Source organism: Salvia splendens, chromosome 17, assembly GCF_004379255.2.
Source record: "Salvia splendens isolate huo1 chromosome 17, SspV2, whole genome shotgun sequence".
Lineage (NCBI taxonomy): Eukaryota > Viridiplantae > Streptophyta > Magnoliopsida > Lamiales > Lamiaceae > Salvia > Salvia splendens.
In genome coordinates, this window is record NC_056048.1 from 9,452,592 (window position 1) to 9,472,034 (window position 19,443).

At 37.6% G+C, this 19,443-nt stretch overlaps 1 protein-coding gene across 1 annotated transcript; it reads left to right on the forward strand.

The window, feature by feature from the left end:
• Window positions 1–16,424: 16,424 nt before the first annotated feature.
• LOC121775136 (transcription factor bHLH96-like) lies at window positions 16,425–18,598 on the forward strand. Its single transcript, XM_042172119.1, has 3 exons — window positions 16,425–16,920; window positions 17,639–18,019; window positions 18,269–18,598. The coding sequence occupies exons 1-3, from the start codon at window positions 16,624–16,626 to the stop codon at window positions 18,377–18,379; spliced, it is 789 nt and encodes a 262-aa protein (XP_042028053.1). The 5' UTR covers window positions 16,425–16,623; the 3' UTR covers window positions 18,380–18,598.
• Window positions 18,599–19,443: the final 845 nt, after the last annotated feature.

Genomic DNA, 19,443 nt, shown 5'->3' on the forward strand with positions numbered 1-19,443 from the left:
CATTAACTCAAGATTGTTTGTAGAATTTTTCATTGCAGTTTTAAAACCAAGTGATATGATCATGCAATGTTCTAAAACACGAACGGATGTGCAATAATACACACCCGATAACTCAATAGTGGCATTTCGAAAACCTTTGAATAACTTAAACAAGCTCATGCTTTGATCCCAACAAGAAGATGTTAGATATAAATCATCAACAGGGTAAGTTCTATAAAAATCAACTAAATATTCTATATGCTCCAATGTAGATTGCAACATATCATATGTGGAGTTCCATCTAGTAGACACGTCTAAAGTAAAAGTTGTGTACCTTATTTTCTTCGAGTGGCAATACTTCTTCCACGCCTTGCCAATTTGAGGCTTCCAGTGGATCAAGGATACAACTGTAGTAATAGGTTGAATATGTCTTTGCCATAAAGACAAAACATCTTGTACACATAAGTTTAAAATATGACAAATACATCGTTGGTGAAAATACTTACCACTTATCACCGGGGAGCAAGCCGCAATTAAATCGGCTATACTTGCGGTGTTAGCGGTTGCGTTATCAAAACCAACCGAAAATATCTTGTTGCATAACTCATACTCATTCAAAACTTGAATAATTAAAGATGCAATTGCTTGTGTGGTGTGTGGGGAAGGAAATTGTCTAAAACCAATTAAACGTTTATTTAAAGACCAACTATTGTCTATAAAATGACATGAAATTCCCATGTAAGAATTTCGTTGGAATGAATCCGTCCACATATCGGAGCAAATATTAACTTTGTGCCCCAAGGTGGAGAGGAATTTTCCAACCTCTCGTTTTTTGTCAAAAAACTGACGGTTGTTAGATCTTTGAGCAATAGAGGGGGGAATTCTCTTTGTAGCAATATTAAAAACGGTTTGCATAGTAACTTCATTTTTTTTGTCATTAAAAAAATTGAACAGCAAATGTTTCATTGCCGCCCATCTTACCATAGCATCGGTAACATTTTTCGGATCATATTTAAATAGCGGCGTACCTGTTTGAGACGATGAGCCGGCGAGGAAGTTTATTTGGCTTTGGGACTTAGTATGCCCATATTCCACGAGGTGTTTTGACTTCAAATGGCGATGGAGAGTACCATATCCCCCACCGATAATAAATGGATAGACTTTATCGCAATAGTTGCAATATGCTTTGAACTCACTTGTCTCCACGGTAGTGGTCGGATCATTAGGATTTGAAATTACCACAGGGACCTTCTTGAAATGTTTGGTGAAAATCTTGGATTTCAACTTGGGAGGCATCTTTTTCTTTTGTCGTCCTGCGGAAGGAGGAGGATCGGCCTCCTCCTCATCATTGTCGCCAACTTGGCCGGTGCTAGAAGGGGGGAATTGATGCGATCCATCATCGCCTTGTCCGACGATAGATTCACATCGTACTCGAAACGCGAAGCCGAATGTGAATGCCCCTCTTGTTGGTCGTCGTCGGCGAGGGCAAGTAACAAGACCGCATTTCGATCTTCTTCCTCCTACAAAATTATACAACTAAGTAAAAATACTAACACAAAAATAAAACACATAGACACATAGATGTTGAAAAATGAAATTATGAATTTAATAAAAATGAATTAACAAAAAATTTAAACATATTATAACTTACTTGAGCTCGAAGAGCGCCTAGCCTTCCCACCTCCTCCGCAACTTGTGCTCTAGAAGGGGCACGTCGACGACGAGTATCACTTTGACTTTGATCTTGGGCAATTCCCTTGCCCCGATCACCACCACGACGAGATGAAGACATGATATAAATATTTATGGAAATTGAAAGTGAATAATAGAGAGTAGTGTGATTGTGTGAAGATGATAACGTGAACAACGTGAGAGTAAAGTATGAGCGCAAATAACGTAAACAACTTGAGAGAATGAGGATGGAGAATAGAGAAATTGAGATTGAGAGAGAAATTCTTATTAACACAAGAATGTGGTGTGTTGAAATGAAGAGGAGGGGGGTATTTATAGGGAAAAATTGTGATTAAAAAAAAATTAATATTTGAAAAAAAACGGCCGAACCGCCGGTTTACCGCCGGAACCGCCGGTTTTCGGTTGGAACCGGCGGTTTTTCATCAAATTCAAAATTCAAATTTTTAAAAAAGCCGTTGGAACAACCGGTTTACCGCCGGAACCGGCGGTTTTTCAGCCGAAACCGGCGGTTTCCGTCAACGGTTTCTGCCCAAACCGGCGGCCGTGGGAGCGGTTTCTGAAAAGGCTAGGAAGTAGGCCTGAAAAGGTGTCGGGAGGTGTCGGGAACCGCCGAACCGGCGGTTCCGGCGTGACCTGCGGTTCGGAACCGCCGGTTACGGTTCTTCAAATTCTGCAAACCTGAACCGGCCCGACGGTTCGGGCGGTTCCGGTCCCGGTTCAAACCGCCGCCGACGGTTCCGGCGGTTACGGTTCTTCAAATTCTGCAAACCTGAATAATTTTTAAAAATATCTGCAAGTATACATGGTAAAAATAGTATAGCTAAAGATCAGTACCGGATATCAAACGCAGGGAAAACAGACACAAATTGTCTATCCTATACTAAGCTTCTTCCACTATTTGGAAAACCGAGAGAAAATTGAATTTTTGAAAATAAAAAGCGGAATGAAACAACTTTTGCAGATAAAACACAGTTGAAAATATATGAGATAAGGGAATTCCAGGGATGTGCGTTCAAAGTTATGATTATACAAATTCCAACTATAATACCCTAGCACAATTCTTACTTCAGTAGGACGAGTAGCCTAAGTTATGCTCATGCGATACAAACGTAGATTACTAACACTAGGGTTGTCAATCCTAGATCCGTAACTCCTAGAAGCTCTTAAGACCCTTGAAAATTCCCCACTCTCAATTAACAGTGTCGTTTTAAGGGAAGCTAATTGTAGTGTCTACTAAGCAGATCTAACTCGCCAACCTCCTCTCACGATTATGTAGCAAGTTATATTACATCATCACGGAATGTGTCACTCAAACGTTAAGCAATTATCCAATACTTAGAAAAGAAACGAAGTAAGAACAAAACGGATATTAAATAGCAAAGGAATTGTATAACCAAAGTCGTTACTAACACATCCCTAGAATTCTATGAGTTTAGTTACACATGATAGAATAAGCAAAAAAACATAGTTTGTAGGGAAAATAAAGGGAACATAAGAACTAAAGCAATAAAACCCAAATGTTGAAACCTTATAGCCTTGATCTTCTCTTGATTCCTTCTTCAAACTCTTGCACTTTGATTGACAAAGATGAACTCTCAAAATATATGCTCTAGAATTATGTAGCAGAAAGAAGATGTCTCTTTGAAGAGGTTTGAGGGGGTATTTATAGCCATACTTTCAAGCGGCATCAATTAAGGCAAAAAAGGCTATGTATGGTAAATCGTGCGCCGCGTTTTCCCAGCAGGCTGCTGCACCTTGGCTAGCGGTCGCTGTGGTTTGATCCGTAGCTTCTACCTCTCGAACAGCGGTCGATGGCAATCATCCCGTAGCTTCTGGATCGCTTGGAGCGGTCGCTGCGCACACCCTAGCGGTCGCTGGGCGTGTTCATCTTTTCAGCACAACTTTCTCGGAGTGGACCGCTACTGGCTCAGCGGTCGGTGGCTGCCAACGGTCGCTGGCTCGGTTGCAGCGGACCGCTGGACATCTCGAAATCTCCAGATTTCCATCTTCGACTTTTAGCTATCTTTTTAGGCTCAAATATGCACATTTTCCACAAAACACGTCAAAATACCAAAATAGACAAAATATGCAATTAAAGGACGTGTAATGAAACTTTGACACTCAAAATAAACTAAAAGACGGTCTTAAAACAATGCAAAATCCAAGCGTATCACTGTCTCAACTTAAATTATAGCACTCAAATCATGCATCATGCAAAGTTTACCATAGGCTTGCTCAAAGTCTAATCCCTCATCTACTTGATGTGATTAAGCATCAAAAGTCCAAAAGGTCTTTATTTTTTGTTGTAATGTAGGCTTTTTAGTAGGTGAGGAATATTTGGCTAAAAAGTGACTCAAAAATAAAATATCACAAGTAGAGTAAAATTGACTACTTTTCTAATAACTCAAGACACTTTTAACACTTATTTTTCTCCTTCAACTCAATTTCCCAAACCTTTGATCTTCTTTTTTTGATCTTCTTTTTTTTTCACAACCCTTTTTTTTCATAAGCATCCTTTCTAGATCAAGCACACTTTTGCATTTTTTCCTATTTCACAACTTGTACTTTTCTCCATTCAAGCACACTACTTTTTATAATTTTCGCAGACTAGCAGTAAGTTCTAGAAACATATACATGCATGCAGATAAATCACACAAGAAAGAATTTAAGGCTCAAATCTCACAAGGTATAAGCATGATTCTAGGCGAACAAGCAATTCACTAATTCCTCACCTTTTCATCAAACCATCATATCAAAACGTCAAGCCATACTTAATCAAAGATGAAAAGAACTTCATATCATTGGCAACTCGGTCTAACGTGTCTCTAAACATGCGTGTTTCTAAGTTCTTCATGCTATGTTTATGACATGGATTCACCTTCAGGATTTTAAAAACAAAAACAAAAACTTAAACTAAAAAAAACTAAACTCACGGTCCACCACTTCATCCCCCCAAACTTATTTACAACAAAGTGTAAAATAAGTTTGTAGATTCGGTAGGGACGTGAGTAAACTACGAAAACATGAAACATATCTTAAAATTTATAGCGTAGAGGCTGGACGGGGCAAAAATTCAAAAAATTACGGCTGGAGTGCGGTGAAAGGCCAGCGGGCAGTTGTAGATCTCCAGCGGTAGCTGGGAAAGGTCAGAACCGTTCTAGTGAGTAGCCAGCGGACCGCTGCGCGTGCCACAACGGTTGCTGGGAGGAGTCCAGAACCTGTGAAAAATTTCAATCAACACAAAAACGAAATTAAACACAAAAACTACTTAAAACCTTAAGGAAAAACTGTTCAAACATAAAAATAAAAATTATCTTCCAAACAAAAAGTAACTAAAATATGATACAAATGCTCATTTAAAGTCATGAGCTTGACTTCTTCAAAATTCATTCTTGAGGAGGAGGGAAGCGAGTGTTTAGGTCGTCGAAGGCGCCAATGAGATAGGCAATGTCGTTGCTCATTGTTTGGCGCTTCTCTTGAGTCTCGGCGATTTGTTGACGTTGATTAACATCCGCTAGCCTTTGAGTCTCTCAAAAATCTTGTTCCGCCATCTGCCAATCACCTTGAGCCATTTAACCTTGACGGTTGAAAGCATTCTCTTGTTGGTTCTCCGCCCAACGGTTGTCCCAAGTGTTGGACATATTTTGCATATAGCAGAACATCTCTCCTAAGCGGGCGAAGGTGTTGTCTTCGAATTCCTGATTGGTGTTTAGCCTTCTGCAATGGCGGTTGGCTCGATCGCAGTTGCGGTGGCCCTCTACGTCTTCTTCTTCTTTGTGATGTTGCGGTGCCCCACTCCCATGAGCATGTGAATTCCCATCGCCTTCATGATATTGATCAATAGCATCAAAGACGGAGTCCTCCTCGGGGTTAAACGTGGGGATGTGCAACGGGATGTTCCTCTTTCTAAACTCCCCTTGAATGGGGTTTGCTTCAATGGCTCTTCGGTGGGCGGGAGTGTCGAGCTTCCACGTGACTTGGTTGTCCCACGTGTCGACCTTGGTCAAGTATGGAATAAGAACGATTAAATGATTCCGCTCTACTTGGAGGAAGAACACTTGACCACTAGAATCGGTCTTTAAAAGCCCAACCGAGAAGAGCACCTCATAAGTGACGAACATCTCCCTCATATTCCCGGTGAAGTCCGTAGTCGGGATCACAATATGTTCGGCAATCGACGTGATCAACCTCCTGCAACAAATTGCACTTCCGTCCTTCTTGGAGATGCGGTCAACGTAGGTAGTGAAAAGGATCCCAAAGTTGATCCCCTTCTTGGTGAGAAGACACCAAATCACGTCAAGCTCGGTTTGGGACACTCCTCCACCGTCAATCTGAGCAAACATCGATTGGGTCATAGCTCGGTGGAGGTACCTCAAGACGGGGTTGCGGATGGAAGAAGACTTGGGGTAGGACGAGATTAATTCTTCCCCTTCCACGGTCATTGCTCCCCAAATATCGGAGTAGTCATGCTCAACTTCTTCACCTGGAGTAGGGTTGAAGCAGTGGAACACCTTGTAAAGATCCTCCATGGAGAATGTGTGGTTGTGGTTGCCAAGGCAGAAATCGATCCTCTCGGGGATGTGGGAACAGTGGTTTTTGTGCACCTTTAGTGTGATAAGGAACTCAAGAGTGAGTCTCCTATATGATGGCCATCTTCCTTGGAACATGTGGATGAGGCCGTTCCCCTCCTCGATGTTGCACAACGGCCAAAAATCTTCTAGTATCCCCAAAGTAGTGAAGGGTAACTCATGTGGTTACCGTGAAGGCACCGTGTCTCTAGTCAAGACTCTCTACCACATTGGTTTGTGGTCATCGGTGAGAAGGCTAACTTCGTAGCTCTTCGCATTCTCAGACTTTTCTCTTGTTGTCATTTTCCTATAAAAGAAAATCAAGCTCTTAATAGAGCATCATCAAACAATAGACAAATAAAGGTTCCCCCAAACTTGCACCCAACAAAACATACCTCAAACAATAATCAAGAAGGGTGTGCAAGTTTGTAACAAATAAGCATTCTAAATCGTAGCATGTGAACATGTAAAACAATATCAACAATTTAGAACAACAATAATCCATCCTCCAACGTGAATTAATCTCCCATGCAGAGACGTATCAACATAATCAATACAAAACAACAATCTCTGTAATCTACTCATGTATCACAATTCATGGAAGTAATAATAGCCTCACAATGCTATGAATATGATTGAAATGTATAATCAACAAAGAACAAGAGGGAAAATCACCAACAAAAATCAACAATTCACCACCCTAAGATTTCTACCATGAATCTCAAATAAAAACATCATCACAATCATCCCCCATCCTAAAACATGCTTTTTCATCCGAATAATTCATCAAGAAATAGCAAAATCCTTGAGGCTCCGTTTGATACACGGAATTGGAATTCTATGGAATTGAATTGGAAGGAATTGAATTATAATTCAATTCCAAATCCTATGTTTGGTAAAATGAGAATTGATATAAAATTGAATAGACATGTTTGATAACTATACACACAGTGCTTACTTTACTGATACGTTCGGATTTTGCACGATTTTAAGGTCATTATTTGGTCCATTTTGAATGTCAAAGTTGCATTACATGTCCATTATTTGCATATTTTATACATTTTGGTATTTTGACATGTTTTGTGAGAAATGTGCATATTTGGGAGTCAAAACGCGAAGTAGGAAATCTAGAGTTTCTGGGAGCGACCAGCGACCGCCGCAACATTACCGGCGACCGCCATATCTGTAGCGGTCCGTTTTGGAAAATTTGTGCATAGAATGAAGACACGCCCAGCGACCGCCGGGCAATGCGTGGCGACCGCCACCCAAGAGTCAGAAGCCTCGCATCAATGCATGGGGACCGCTGGCCAAGGTGCGGCGGTCCGCCACAAAAGAGCGGCGAGCAGATTTGCCCTAATTTTTCTCCAAGATTTACCATATTTTGTAACCCTTTTCCTTATTTGAGAATAGGTGATTTCTCCACTATAAATAGCACCTCAAGCTTCATCAAAAGGATCCTCTTTTTGCAACATATTTTCTAGAGATTAAAAGTTAGAGTGCTTCATTGTGCAAGGAGTTGAAGAAGGATTCAAGAGCTTTAAAGCTACAAGGATTCAACCCTTAGGTTTTATTTTCTTTAGTTTTATGTTCCAATTGTTTTCCCTTCAATCTATGTTTTTAGATTATTCTACTATGTGTAACTAAATTCATAGGATTCTAGGGATGTGTTAGTAACGACTTTGGTTATACAATTCATTTTCTATTTATTATCCATTTTGTTCTTAATTTGTTTCTTCCTTAAGTTGTTGGATAATGCTTCACGTTTGAGTGACACATTCTGTGATGAATTAATATAACTTGCTACGTAATCGTGAGAGGAGGTTAGCGAGTTAGATCCACTTAATATACACTACAATTAGCTTCCTTTAAAACGGCACTGTTAATTGAGAGTGATGACTTTTCAAGGGTCTTAGGAGCTTTTAGGAGTTACGTATTTAGGATTGACACCCCTAATGTTTGTAACCAACGTTTGCATCGCATGAGCATAAACTAGGTGACTCGTTCTATCAAAGTAAGAATTGTGCTAGGGTATTGTAGTTGGAATTTGTATAACCATAACTATGAACGCACATCCCTAGAATTTCCTTATTTTTATACTTTTTATCTCCGTGATTTATTTGCAATTAGTTGTTTATTTGCTTTCAAATTGTTCTTTGTTTTAAAAAATTCTTCAAATCTTTTATTTTTTCAAATAGTAATTGAGTTTTAGCAGAGGGTAGCTAGTCTGTGATTGTTTTCCCCGTGATTGATATCCGGTACTGACCTTTAGCTATACTATTCCTACTCTGTATACTTGTAGGTATTTATAGCTCTAATAAAAAGTGCATCAACTACACACATTTCTCATATTTCACATATTTCACACACTAGACACACTTCACATATTTCACACACTTCGCACATTTCACACACTTCACACACTACACACGGTACACACTACACACACGTCACACTCTACACATACTACATACACTACGCATATTTCACACATTTCACACACTACATACACTTCACACAGTTCAAATGTGTGGTGTGTGTAGTGTGTGAAGTGTGTGTAGTGTGTAAACTATGTGAAGTATGTGTAGTGTGTGAAATATGTGAAATTGTGTGTAGTGTGTGAAGTGTATGAAACATGTGAAATGTGTGTAGTCTGTGTACTGTGTGAAATGTGTGTAGTGTGTGAAAAATGTGAAATTTGTGTAGTGTGTGAAATTGTATAGTGTGTGAAATGTGTGAATTTGTGAAGTGTGTGAAATGTGTGTAGTGTGTGAAATGTGTGAAATTGTGTAGTGTGTGAAATGTGTGAGTGTGTGTAGTGTGTGAAATGTGAGAAAAATGTGAAATGTGTGTAGTGTGTGTAGTGTGTGAAATGTGTGTATTGTGTGGAGTGTATGAAATGTGTGAAATATGTGTACTGTGTGAAACATGTGTAGTATGTGTGTGTGTGTGTGAATATTTGGAATTCCACTACTTTTGATATGGAATTCAAATTGTGGAATTGGAGGATTTGCTATTGGAATTCAATTCCAAATCCATGAATTTTTATAATACCAAACACTGGATTTGAAATTGAAGGATTCAATTCCAATTCCACACCTCCAATTCCGTGTACCAAACACAGCCTAAAAGAATTCAATCAAAACTCAGAAATTAAGAGTAGGATTCATACCTTGTGTCGGAGAGAATTGGATGATGAAAGCTTGAAAAAGTGGATTGCAAAGGATGAATGAGAGAGACAGAGAGAGAGAGAGTGTGTGTGTGTGTGTGTGTGTGAATTTGTTGACATATTGGAGTGGGGGTCGTGTGCAAGGAAGAATTGAAGAAGATGGTGGAGAAAAGAATGAGAAAACATACATTTTAATAGGTAGTTCGTGCTACTGACTCTCGTGCAGCGACCGCTGCGCGTCTCCACTGGGCTGTTGCGGCCAGCACATCGACCGTTGCAGCCTACCCTAGGGCCCGACCTGTTCCTGCACACGTGTAAAATGGACAGGGACCGCTATGGATTGTGTAGCAGCCACTGTGGATTAAATTTTTATAATTTTTTTTATGTGGAAAGAGCACGAAAAATAAGGAAAAAATGAAAATAATGAAAATAAAGAAAAAGAAAATGAGTTGGGTTGCTTCCTAACAAGCGCTTTTATTTTAAGTCTTTGGCTCGACATGAAGTGACCCAACTAGGTGGGGGGTTCAACGAATCTTGTGCTAAATACCGTGAATGGGACCAATTTGTTGCAAATCTTTTTCCGCCACTTGTATTTCCCATTCGAGGTTTTGATCACGTAAACCTCGGAGTCGACTAGATGTTGACGCTTTTTTTTCCTCTTGGTTCTTTCCTGAAAAGGAGTCTTGGTTAGCTTAGGCTTATTTTTTTGGGAACTTGTGGTAAAGGATTAATGATAAAAGTAGAAGATTGAGAAAGATCTTCCCCTTCTAATGGTCTATAAGGCTTAGATTTGTCGCTCATCATGACCACCCTGCATTCGTGCTCCATTTTGACTTTTTGTGTCTCTTCGTACTTAAGCATTGCACTCTCGATTCGGTAGGTGGATCTACTGTAGTTGTCACTTATCGTGATCTCGCCTTTACCTACATCAATAAGAGTTTTGCAAGTGGCTAGAAAATCTCTGCCCAAGATTAGAGGTACATTTTTATCTACTTTCATATCAGGTATAATGAAGTCGGCAGGGAAAATAAAGTCATCTACCTTTACCAACACATCCTCGATCATACCCACTGTTTTGATTGCGGTGTTATCGTTCAACCTTATGATCACATCTGATGTTTTGAGTTGCCCGATGTTTAGCATAGTACTTTAGTGGCATGATGTTCACACTTGCTCCTAGATCGCAAAGGGCTTTGTCCACCTTGCCATTTCCAATAGAGCACCTAATGATGTCTTTGCTTCACGGCCCTCACCTTTTGAATGATCTCACTGCAGTGAAGAGGCAACTTTAGGTCGGCCTTTGTAAGCTTTTTCTTCTTCGTCACGGCTTCCCTTAGTACCTTAGCATATCTAAGAATTTCTTGGAAAGAGTCAACAAAAGGGATGTTAGTATGTACTTTGCAGAACATATTTGGGAAGTGCCTGAATTGCTCTTCAAGCTTGAACTTCCTCTTTGGCTGGAAAGGGAGTACAATCCTATTGAGCCGCACGAGTTCCTGTTTGGTGGGTGCTTCTGCCTCATCGGCAGCGGCCCGTTGCGGCGTGTGCAGTGGTCCGCTGGGCGTCGGACAGACCCCAAAATTCGTTCCAGAGGTGCTGACTTCATCCTTTTTTTGCTTCACAACCCACTTCTTGTTGATGTCGACCACTCGTGTTGCTGTCTTTGCCTTGTCCTCCTCTATCTTTTGTTTGACTTGGTCCATTTGATTTTTAATGTTGGTGACGGCGGTGGCAATGGTGTTAATTCCGGCCTCAAGGTTGTTCAATCTTGCTTCAACGACTCCAATCTTGGTATCATTGGTCTTCCTATCTTGCACTAGCACTTCCAATATTTTCATTATCCCTTGGTCGTACTTCTCTTCCTTCTTGATCGGCTCAACTACCCCACCCTTGCTCACATTAAATGCTGCACGGGGTTGCAAGAAATTATTTTTAGAATATGAAACGTTAGGATGAGGACGGTTCCCGTTGTAATTATTGAAATTACTAACCCCTGACCAGGGCGATAATTGTTGTTATAAGGCCTATTGGGACTGCCTCCTTGTTGGACATAATTGACGCCCTCAGTAAGAGCAGGAGGAGTGTCGGGTTTGGTGACCGCAATGGCGGAGGTCGGTGTAACTGTATCCTCTCTTCTCGATGTGTCCATTTGGCCTACCCCGACTCTAATCTCTGCCAATTCCTAAGAAAATAAACTCTCTTAGGCCTCTTCGATGGCTGCTACCCTTCTCGAGTTGTGTCTTTCTTTCGACCACTCCTTATTATTGGTGGCGAACTCCTCTATTACTGCCATGGCATCCGGTCCACTCTTCCGCAAAAATCATCCGTTTGCCCCTGAATCAAACATAGCACAAAATTTTTCATTAAATCCATTATAAAGTATGCCTACCTGAAGGTCAACGGTGAAGTCGTGGTTGGGGAATTTACGGAGGATGCCTTTGAAGCGAGCAACAGCCTCGTAAAGGGGCTCGTCATGGCCTTGCATAAATTGAAAGATCTCGCTCTTGAGCTTTAGGATCGTGCCCGGCGGATAGTACTTATCGAGGAAAGATGTCACTATATCATTCCACACGTAGACTTGCTCTGTGGGCAAACACTCAAACCATTCTTTAGCAGAATCAATCAAAGAGAACGGGAAGAGTCTTACCCTAATGGCATCGTCGTAGACACCATTCAATTTCAGAGTGTTCGCAATCTCCACGAACTTAGAGAGGTTGCGGTTGCCATCTTCTGTAGCCCTGCCTGCAAAAGAATACTACTCAACCCTTCGTATAAGGGGCATTCGCAGTTCCAAATACGAGGGCCTTCAGGAAAAGTAATCATGTTCCCGTGATTAAACATATGCATCACGGGTACTATCTCCTTATTTTTCATTTCTTGTTCCCCGCGGGCATTCTTCTCATCCGTCAATTGCTTCACTAAGATCTGCAGTTTCTCCAACTCAACTCTAGTTTCGTCCTCCATTGTGTTTCGGTCACTTCTTATTCTCCTACGGGTCTTTCCATGTTCGAGATCGAGTGGCTCTAAGATGTTCTTCCCAGTACGCGTTCGCATACACAACCTCAAAAAGACAGAAACAAAAATAAAAATTAAAAACAGAAAGCAATTAAAATCCAAATTAACAAAATAATCCTTTTGAAGATATCAATCACGTTGTGAATGTTATCCCCTGCAATGGCGTCAAAAACTTGATGCACTTTTTATTAGAAGTAAAAATACCTGCAAGTATACATGGTAAGAATAGTATAGCTAAAGGTCAGTACCGGATATCGAACACAGGGAAAACAGACACAAATTGTCTATCATCTACTAAGCTTCTTTCACTATTTGGAAAACTGAGAGAAAATTGATTTTTTGAAAGTAAAAAGCGGAATGAAACAACTTTTGCAGATAAAACACATAAACAAATATATGAGATAAGGGAATTTTAGGGATGTGCGTTCACAGTTACGGTTATACAAATTCCAACTACAATACCCTAACACAGTTCTTACTTCAGTAGGACGAGTCGCGTAAGTTATGCTCATGTGATACAAACGTTGATTACTAACACTAGGGTTGTCAATCCTACCGTAATTCCTAAAAGCTCCTAAGACCCTTGAAAAGTCCTCACTCTCAATTAACAGTGTCGTTTTAAGGGGAGCTAATTGTAGTGTCTACTAAGCAGATCTAACTCGCCAACCTCCTCTCACGATTATATAGCAAGTTATATTACATCATCACAGAATGTGTCACTCAAATGTGAAGCAATTATCCAACACTTAGAAAAGAAACGAAGTAAGAACAGAACGGATATTAAATAGCAAAGGAATTGTATAACCAAAGTCGTTACTAACACATCCCTAGAACTTTATGAGTTTAGTCACACATGATAAAATAAGTTAAAAACATAGTTTGTAGGGAAAATGAAAGGAACATAATAACTAAAACAATAAAACCCAAAGGTTGAATGCTTGTAGTCTTGATCTTCTCTTGATTCCTTTTTCAAACCCTTGTACTTTGATTGACAAAGATGAACTCTCAAAATATATGCTCTGGAATTATGTAGCAGAAAGAAGATGTCTTTTTGAAAGGTTTGAGGGGCTATTTATAGCCATATTTTCGAGCAGCATCAATTAAGGCAAAAAGTGGCTAAGTATGGTAAATCTTGGAGAGAAAGTACGTCAAAATCGTGCGCCGCGTTTTCCCAGCGGTTGCAGTGGGTTAAATAAAAATTGTTAGTATATTATTTTTTTGTAGTGAATATAATAAAACTCAAGTTAAATAATAAATATGAAATCTATTTGATAAAAATAATAAATGTGAAATCTAGGATTTACAAAACTATCTTCGACCATACACTAAATATATTTTTTTTGTTAAAAACTTCACCATTCATACGGCAAACCTCATCTTTTAAAACATGTGTAATTTCAAAATGTGTTATTAAAAGATGAAGATAGTAGTACTAAATACTTAGTAATATAAAATCATGATTGTACATATACAATTATGTCTTTCACCATAATATAATATATAATCTAACCTTTTTTTTTTTGGAATAATCCAATCTATTTAATAAGTACTACAGTACTAATAATAAAATCTTTTTTGTCATCAAAACGTTATTAAGTAAATATATTACCGAAAATGGAAGTAATTAAAATTTTCTTTTGTTTGTTAGATCAATTTAGCGTCAATTCCCGAAGTGTTATGAACTATGTTCAATTTTTTGGGATTAATAAATATAATATTGATGTTTATTCCCAATATGTATTTCAGTTAATGTTTTATATTTTTCTATTAAGGAAATATTAATGGCAATCTCTTTCTTAATTAGCCTGGAGAGTGATTATGTAAATTGAAAATTTTAATTAAAACAAAGATTTCATTATTTTAAAAATTATGTAAATGAAATTTTTTTTCTCAATTATTGTGATAAGTACACGTATTACGTATATATTATCTTCTTTTTTCTTAGAACTTTTAAAAATAGGTACACATTTCTATGCATGCATGTTTAATTTGTACGCAAAAGAATTTATATTTGATCCTTTATTCCTTTTGACCTATATATACATAAACTATACAAAATAAAAATGGGAAACAGGAAAGGGAATAACGCAAGATCAATAGTAATGTTTTACCCGTGAACCAAAAAAGGTGCTACACTTTTCTAGCCACAAAAGGAGCACTTGAGGACCGGTCAAATCTTAATTATTTTTACCCGTCCACCGATAGTCCGATACTATTTACATTCGAGTTCTTGCGGGTTTGGATCTCCTGCTGTGGCATACATGTATTTTCTAATTGTTAAATTATCATTAAAATATTAGTTTTATTTATTATAAAACAATTAAATGTATGTGCATATTTGGCACGGATATGTCTGACAATGCCGAACAATAGGATCGCAAATTATAGGTATTATCCAAAAAAATTTAACATTTTACATTAAAAATTGATTATAAACATTAGTTGATTTAAAATAAATTCCATACTAATCATTTTGCAACACTTTGAAAAAAAGTTGAAATTTGAACTTAAATATGTGTATATTTAAGAAAAAAAGTATTTTCTTACTAAATATTGTATAATTAATTTGAGTCAAACTCGAAATGATGTTACGATTTGACATAAAATTCTTGTATCACTTTTTTCTTATTGCTACATATAATCAATAAATAACAAAACTATTTTTTAATTGAATTAAATTTAATTTAAAAATTTAAGGATATTATGTACATATAAAAGTTACGTACATCTATCATTATTTGGTAAAGTTTAGGGCTTAAAATAATCGTAATCGTTTTTTTATTATGAAAACCTTTAATTATTAGTACCAATTCTTATGGTTAATTTATGTAACTTCGGAAATAATCACAAGTTCATAACCATTAAAATACGAGATAAAACCAGATCAATTATAATTTATAAATCAAGCATCTGCAAAATCAATTAAATCGCACACACACTTGTTGCATATGTGATGTAGGCCTATTCAAGAAACAAATCATCCTTACTATTCCATCATAAAAAGTAGGAAACTGAAGTAGAAAATAAAAAATAAAAACTAGCGTAGTATGTGTTGCGTTTGTTGGCCTAGTGGTAGTGTGGTTATGCCAAAGTTCTCGAGTTCGAGTCTATTGTGATGCGGCCTTGAAATTTATATTCATTTATTAATATAAAAAACCGCCATTTGTATATATATAGAGGCAGTTTATATTTTTTGAGCTTTGATCATCAAAATCTAGTACTGCAAGAGAGAATATATTCGAGAATCTAGATCTCGTAAAAATGATTCCTAAGCACATGCAAGAATGGCAGGACTATCACATTTCATAGTATGGGAATAATCCATTCCATGAAAGAATGTTTTTATTCAAATCTTGGTCTGCTCCAAACAAGTTTTTAGAATTCAAGAAAAGTGTTGAATAAAATAAAATAATTGTTTATATAAACAGCAAAAAAAAAACTTAGACGACGGAGTCTTTGGAAACTGCTATTGGTGTGTTCACCATATAATATTAATGTACATGAAATAGGTTTTGCAGATTTGAGTTTAATTTGTTTGAGTCTGTTTGTTTTGTCACAGGATTCCTTCCACACACATCCATATTTTTTTCTGACCGACTTCGACTTTCTGTTTCTCTTTTTTTATGCATCCTCTATTTTATTTACATTCAAAATAATTTGACATTTCTTTTTAAGCAGAAGATGACAACCAAAACCCTTCAATGTGCCAAAATGCGCTAGTATCATTGTAGGCCCCGGAGAATATGTTGTGGTGATAAATATTAGTACTAATTTGGGTAGGGTTTCATTGAGAATTCTTATATATTGTGACTATGGAGAATCATTCTTAGTTCTTCAATCATGAAGATCTATGCTGCAATATTTTCTTATATTGTATAATTACAAGAATAAATAGCATATATACCAATTAGAAAATTAACACTCCAATGATTAATCATTCACTAAGGTCTCCACCGCATTCAAGCCTCAATATTTTATATTCCACTTGTGACCAGTCATAATAATGCATATAATCTCTCTCTGACTGTCTATCTATATTAGAATTAGATGCCACTACACATACAAGACAAAGCCTCACGTGTGATTGATGCAACTTGTTTTTATTTTGTAATAATCCCAACCCTTTAAATCCATGATGACCTACTTCATTCTCCCTTGCCTTAATTCCTACTATTTACCACCTACATAGAAAAAGAGAGAGAGATGGCACTAGAGGCTGTCAATATTGTTGAGCAAGATCCGTTTATTTACGGGTTCGGCGCGGCGCCGTGTGAAGAAGAGAAACCAAACCCTCAAACTGTTGATATTTATGATGGAGGATATTGGCCGGAGAGTGGGAAGTGCCGGCGCAAGAGACGGCGGGTGAGGCTGACGAAGGACAAGGAGCAGATGGAGAACCAGAGGATGACTCATATCGCGGTGGAGAGGAACCGCCGGAGGCAGATGAATGACTACCTCGCCGTCCTTCGCTCCATAATGCCCCCTTCATATGCGCAAAGGGTATGCACAAATCATACTCTCTATTTTCGCAATTGTCCTATAGTTAGTTATTCTGATGAAACCCGTGATGATGTGAAAACCAGATTTCGCAATTATCCCACCATCTTTTCTTGGAAAATCACATAACGTCGTTATGTGTCATCATTGTTTTGTTCACGTTAATAAATCTGGTTGTCATATCAACGCAGGTTTCAACGAACAATGGATGTATGGATAACTGCTAAATTTTGAAACTTGGTGATCCATTAATCCGGTTTTGAAAAATATGAGATAAACCTGAATTTGACTATTTTTCGTGATTTATTCGACAATTATTCCTAATTTGAAATGGCTGTTTTAATGTTTGTATGCATGTAACTTTTAGGCGTTAATATATACTCCATGTACTTGTGTACGACATTTAATTGCAAACATTTAGTTTCAATTAGCTGGTGAACTCATGATATAGTTATCATCGACAAAGTAACTAATTATTTCACTTAACTAAAATCATCTATTACTTCAATTTTTGTTTTCTTAATGTACTACTTCAGTTAGATATTATCTTCGATATCTTCAATTACATACCATAAACTAAAATCATCTATTACTTCAATTTTTGTTTTCTTAATGTACTACTTCAGTTAGATATTATCTTCGATATCTTCAATTACATACCATAAACTATATTTAATCTTTTAAATCTTGATCATCTAATCTCTTTAAATGATAAATACAGGGTGATCAAGCTTCCATAGTTGGGGGCGCAATAAATTTTGTGAAGGAACTCGAACAACTCCAACAATTTCTAGAAGCAAATAATCCAGCAAATCAACAACAGCCTAACCAAAACCTATTCTCCAACTTCTTCACTTTCCCACAATACTCAACTCATCCGACCACGTCCTCCTCCGTGGACACGGTGGCGGTGCGCGGATCGAGCGTCGCCGACATCGAGGTGATGATGGTGGAGAGTCATGCAAACATCAAGCTATCCACAAAGAAACAGCCGAAGCAACTACTTAAATTAGTGGCTGGATTTCAGTCAATTGGCCTAACAATTCTCCATCTTAATATCACCACAGTTGATCAATCGGTGCTATACTGTTTCAGTGTTAAGGTGCGTGCAAAAGTTACAATTTTGTCCTTGTTATATTATTTGTTAATATAACTAAATGAATTTAGATAGAACAAATTCATGTGTCATGCTCACACATGACATAGTAGAGTGTAAATGGAATCAATCTTAGTCACGGAAATTAATTAACAAGGTTTATAATTGAAATCTAGAACAACTAAATCATTATACATGTCTCAATCATTTAATTGTTTATTTACTTTGATTTAACTATGTGTAACTTAATTGCAGGTGGAGATTGAATGCCAGCTAACTACGGTGAATGAAATAGCCACAACTGTGCATGATATAGTGGGATTGCTTCAAGAAGAGTCGATTTGTAATCATGTCCAAAATTTTTAATTAGTGGGCAAATAATCCAATTTGTTATTGTCAAATCATTGCGGCCTACTTTTCGCATTATAAATTAAGAAATTTAGGTAGAACTTACTCCGCTTTCAAATAAACTGTTACTACTATTTTGTTTAGGAATATTTATATACTATATTGTTATAATTGTAGCCTGTTCGGGAACATGTTTGATTAATTTAATGCGAATTGCCAGTTTATAATTACTATTAATGTGGGTTTATTCTATTTTATTTAGGATCGGAATATTGAATATATTACTTGTGCGTACAAATCAAGGCAGTGACAATATAAGTTCCAAATATCACTTGTTTTCGGGATTTAATTAATTAAATATATGATTGATCGAATAATAACAAAGCCTCCCGGATTTTCATTTTCACATCTTTTTCTTTCAATTTTTCGGGTTGTCTGACTTTTCGTGGAATTTTTCGAACTTTGCGTTTTGGATTTTTGTCAAAAATCTCTCTACCTCACAATCTTTGCCACACATTTTTATTTTTATGATTTTCAAAGTCAATGTAGAAACAGATACGTGCTCCAACACCAAAAGTCCCACACACAAACACGGGCTTTAGCGAGAAAACTTTACGTAGCAACACCGTGTCTTGGTGCTCACCAGTGCCGTATCCACCTTGGAACAAGGGGTACAGCTGTATCCCATAAAAGAGTATTAATACTCCCTTCGTCTCAAGATAAACGACTCGCTTCTTTTTCGCACTCGTTTTGGAAAAATAATATAAACTAGTTGAAGTGGAGAAAAAGTAAAGTAAGAGTAAGAATTATGTAGGGAAGACTCTCCTCTACATAATTCTCTCTCTTACTTTACTCTCTCTCCACTCTAACTATTTTATATCATTTTTCCAAAAGGGGGCAAAAAAGAAGTGAGTCGATTATCTTGGAACGGAGGGAGTACCATGTATTGAGGAACTTTTATAAGAACCGGCCTTTGGTCAAGTGGTTGTGCTCCTCATTTTCGACGCCTAAGTTCTGAGTTTGAATCCTCCCAATTGCTTTACCTAAGTTATTTTTGTTTTGATTTCTATACCTTTTTTTAT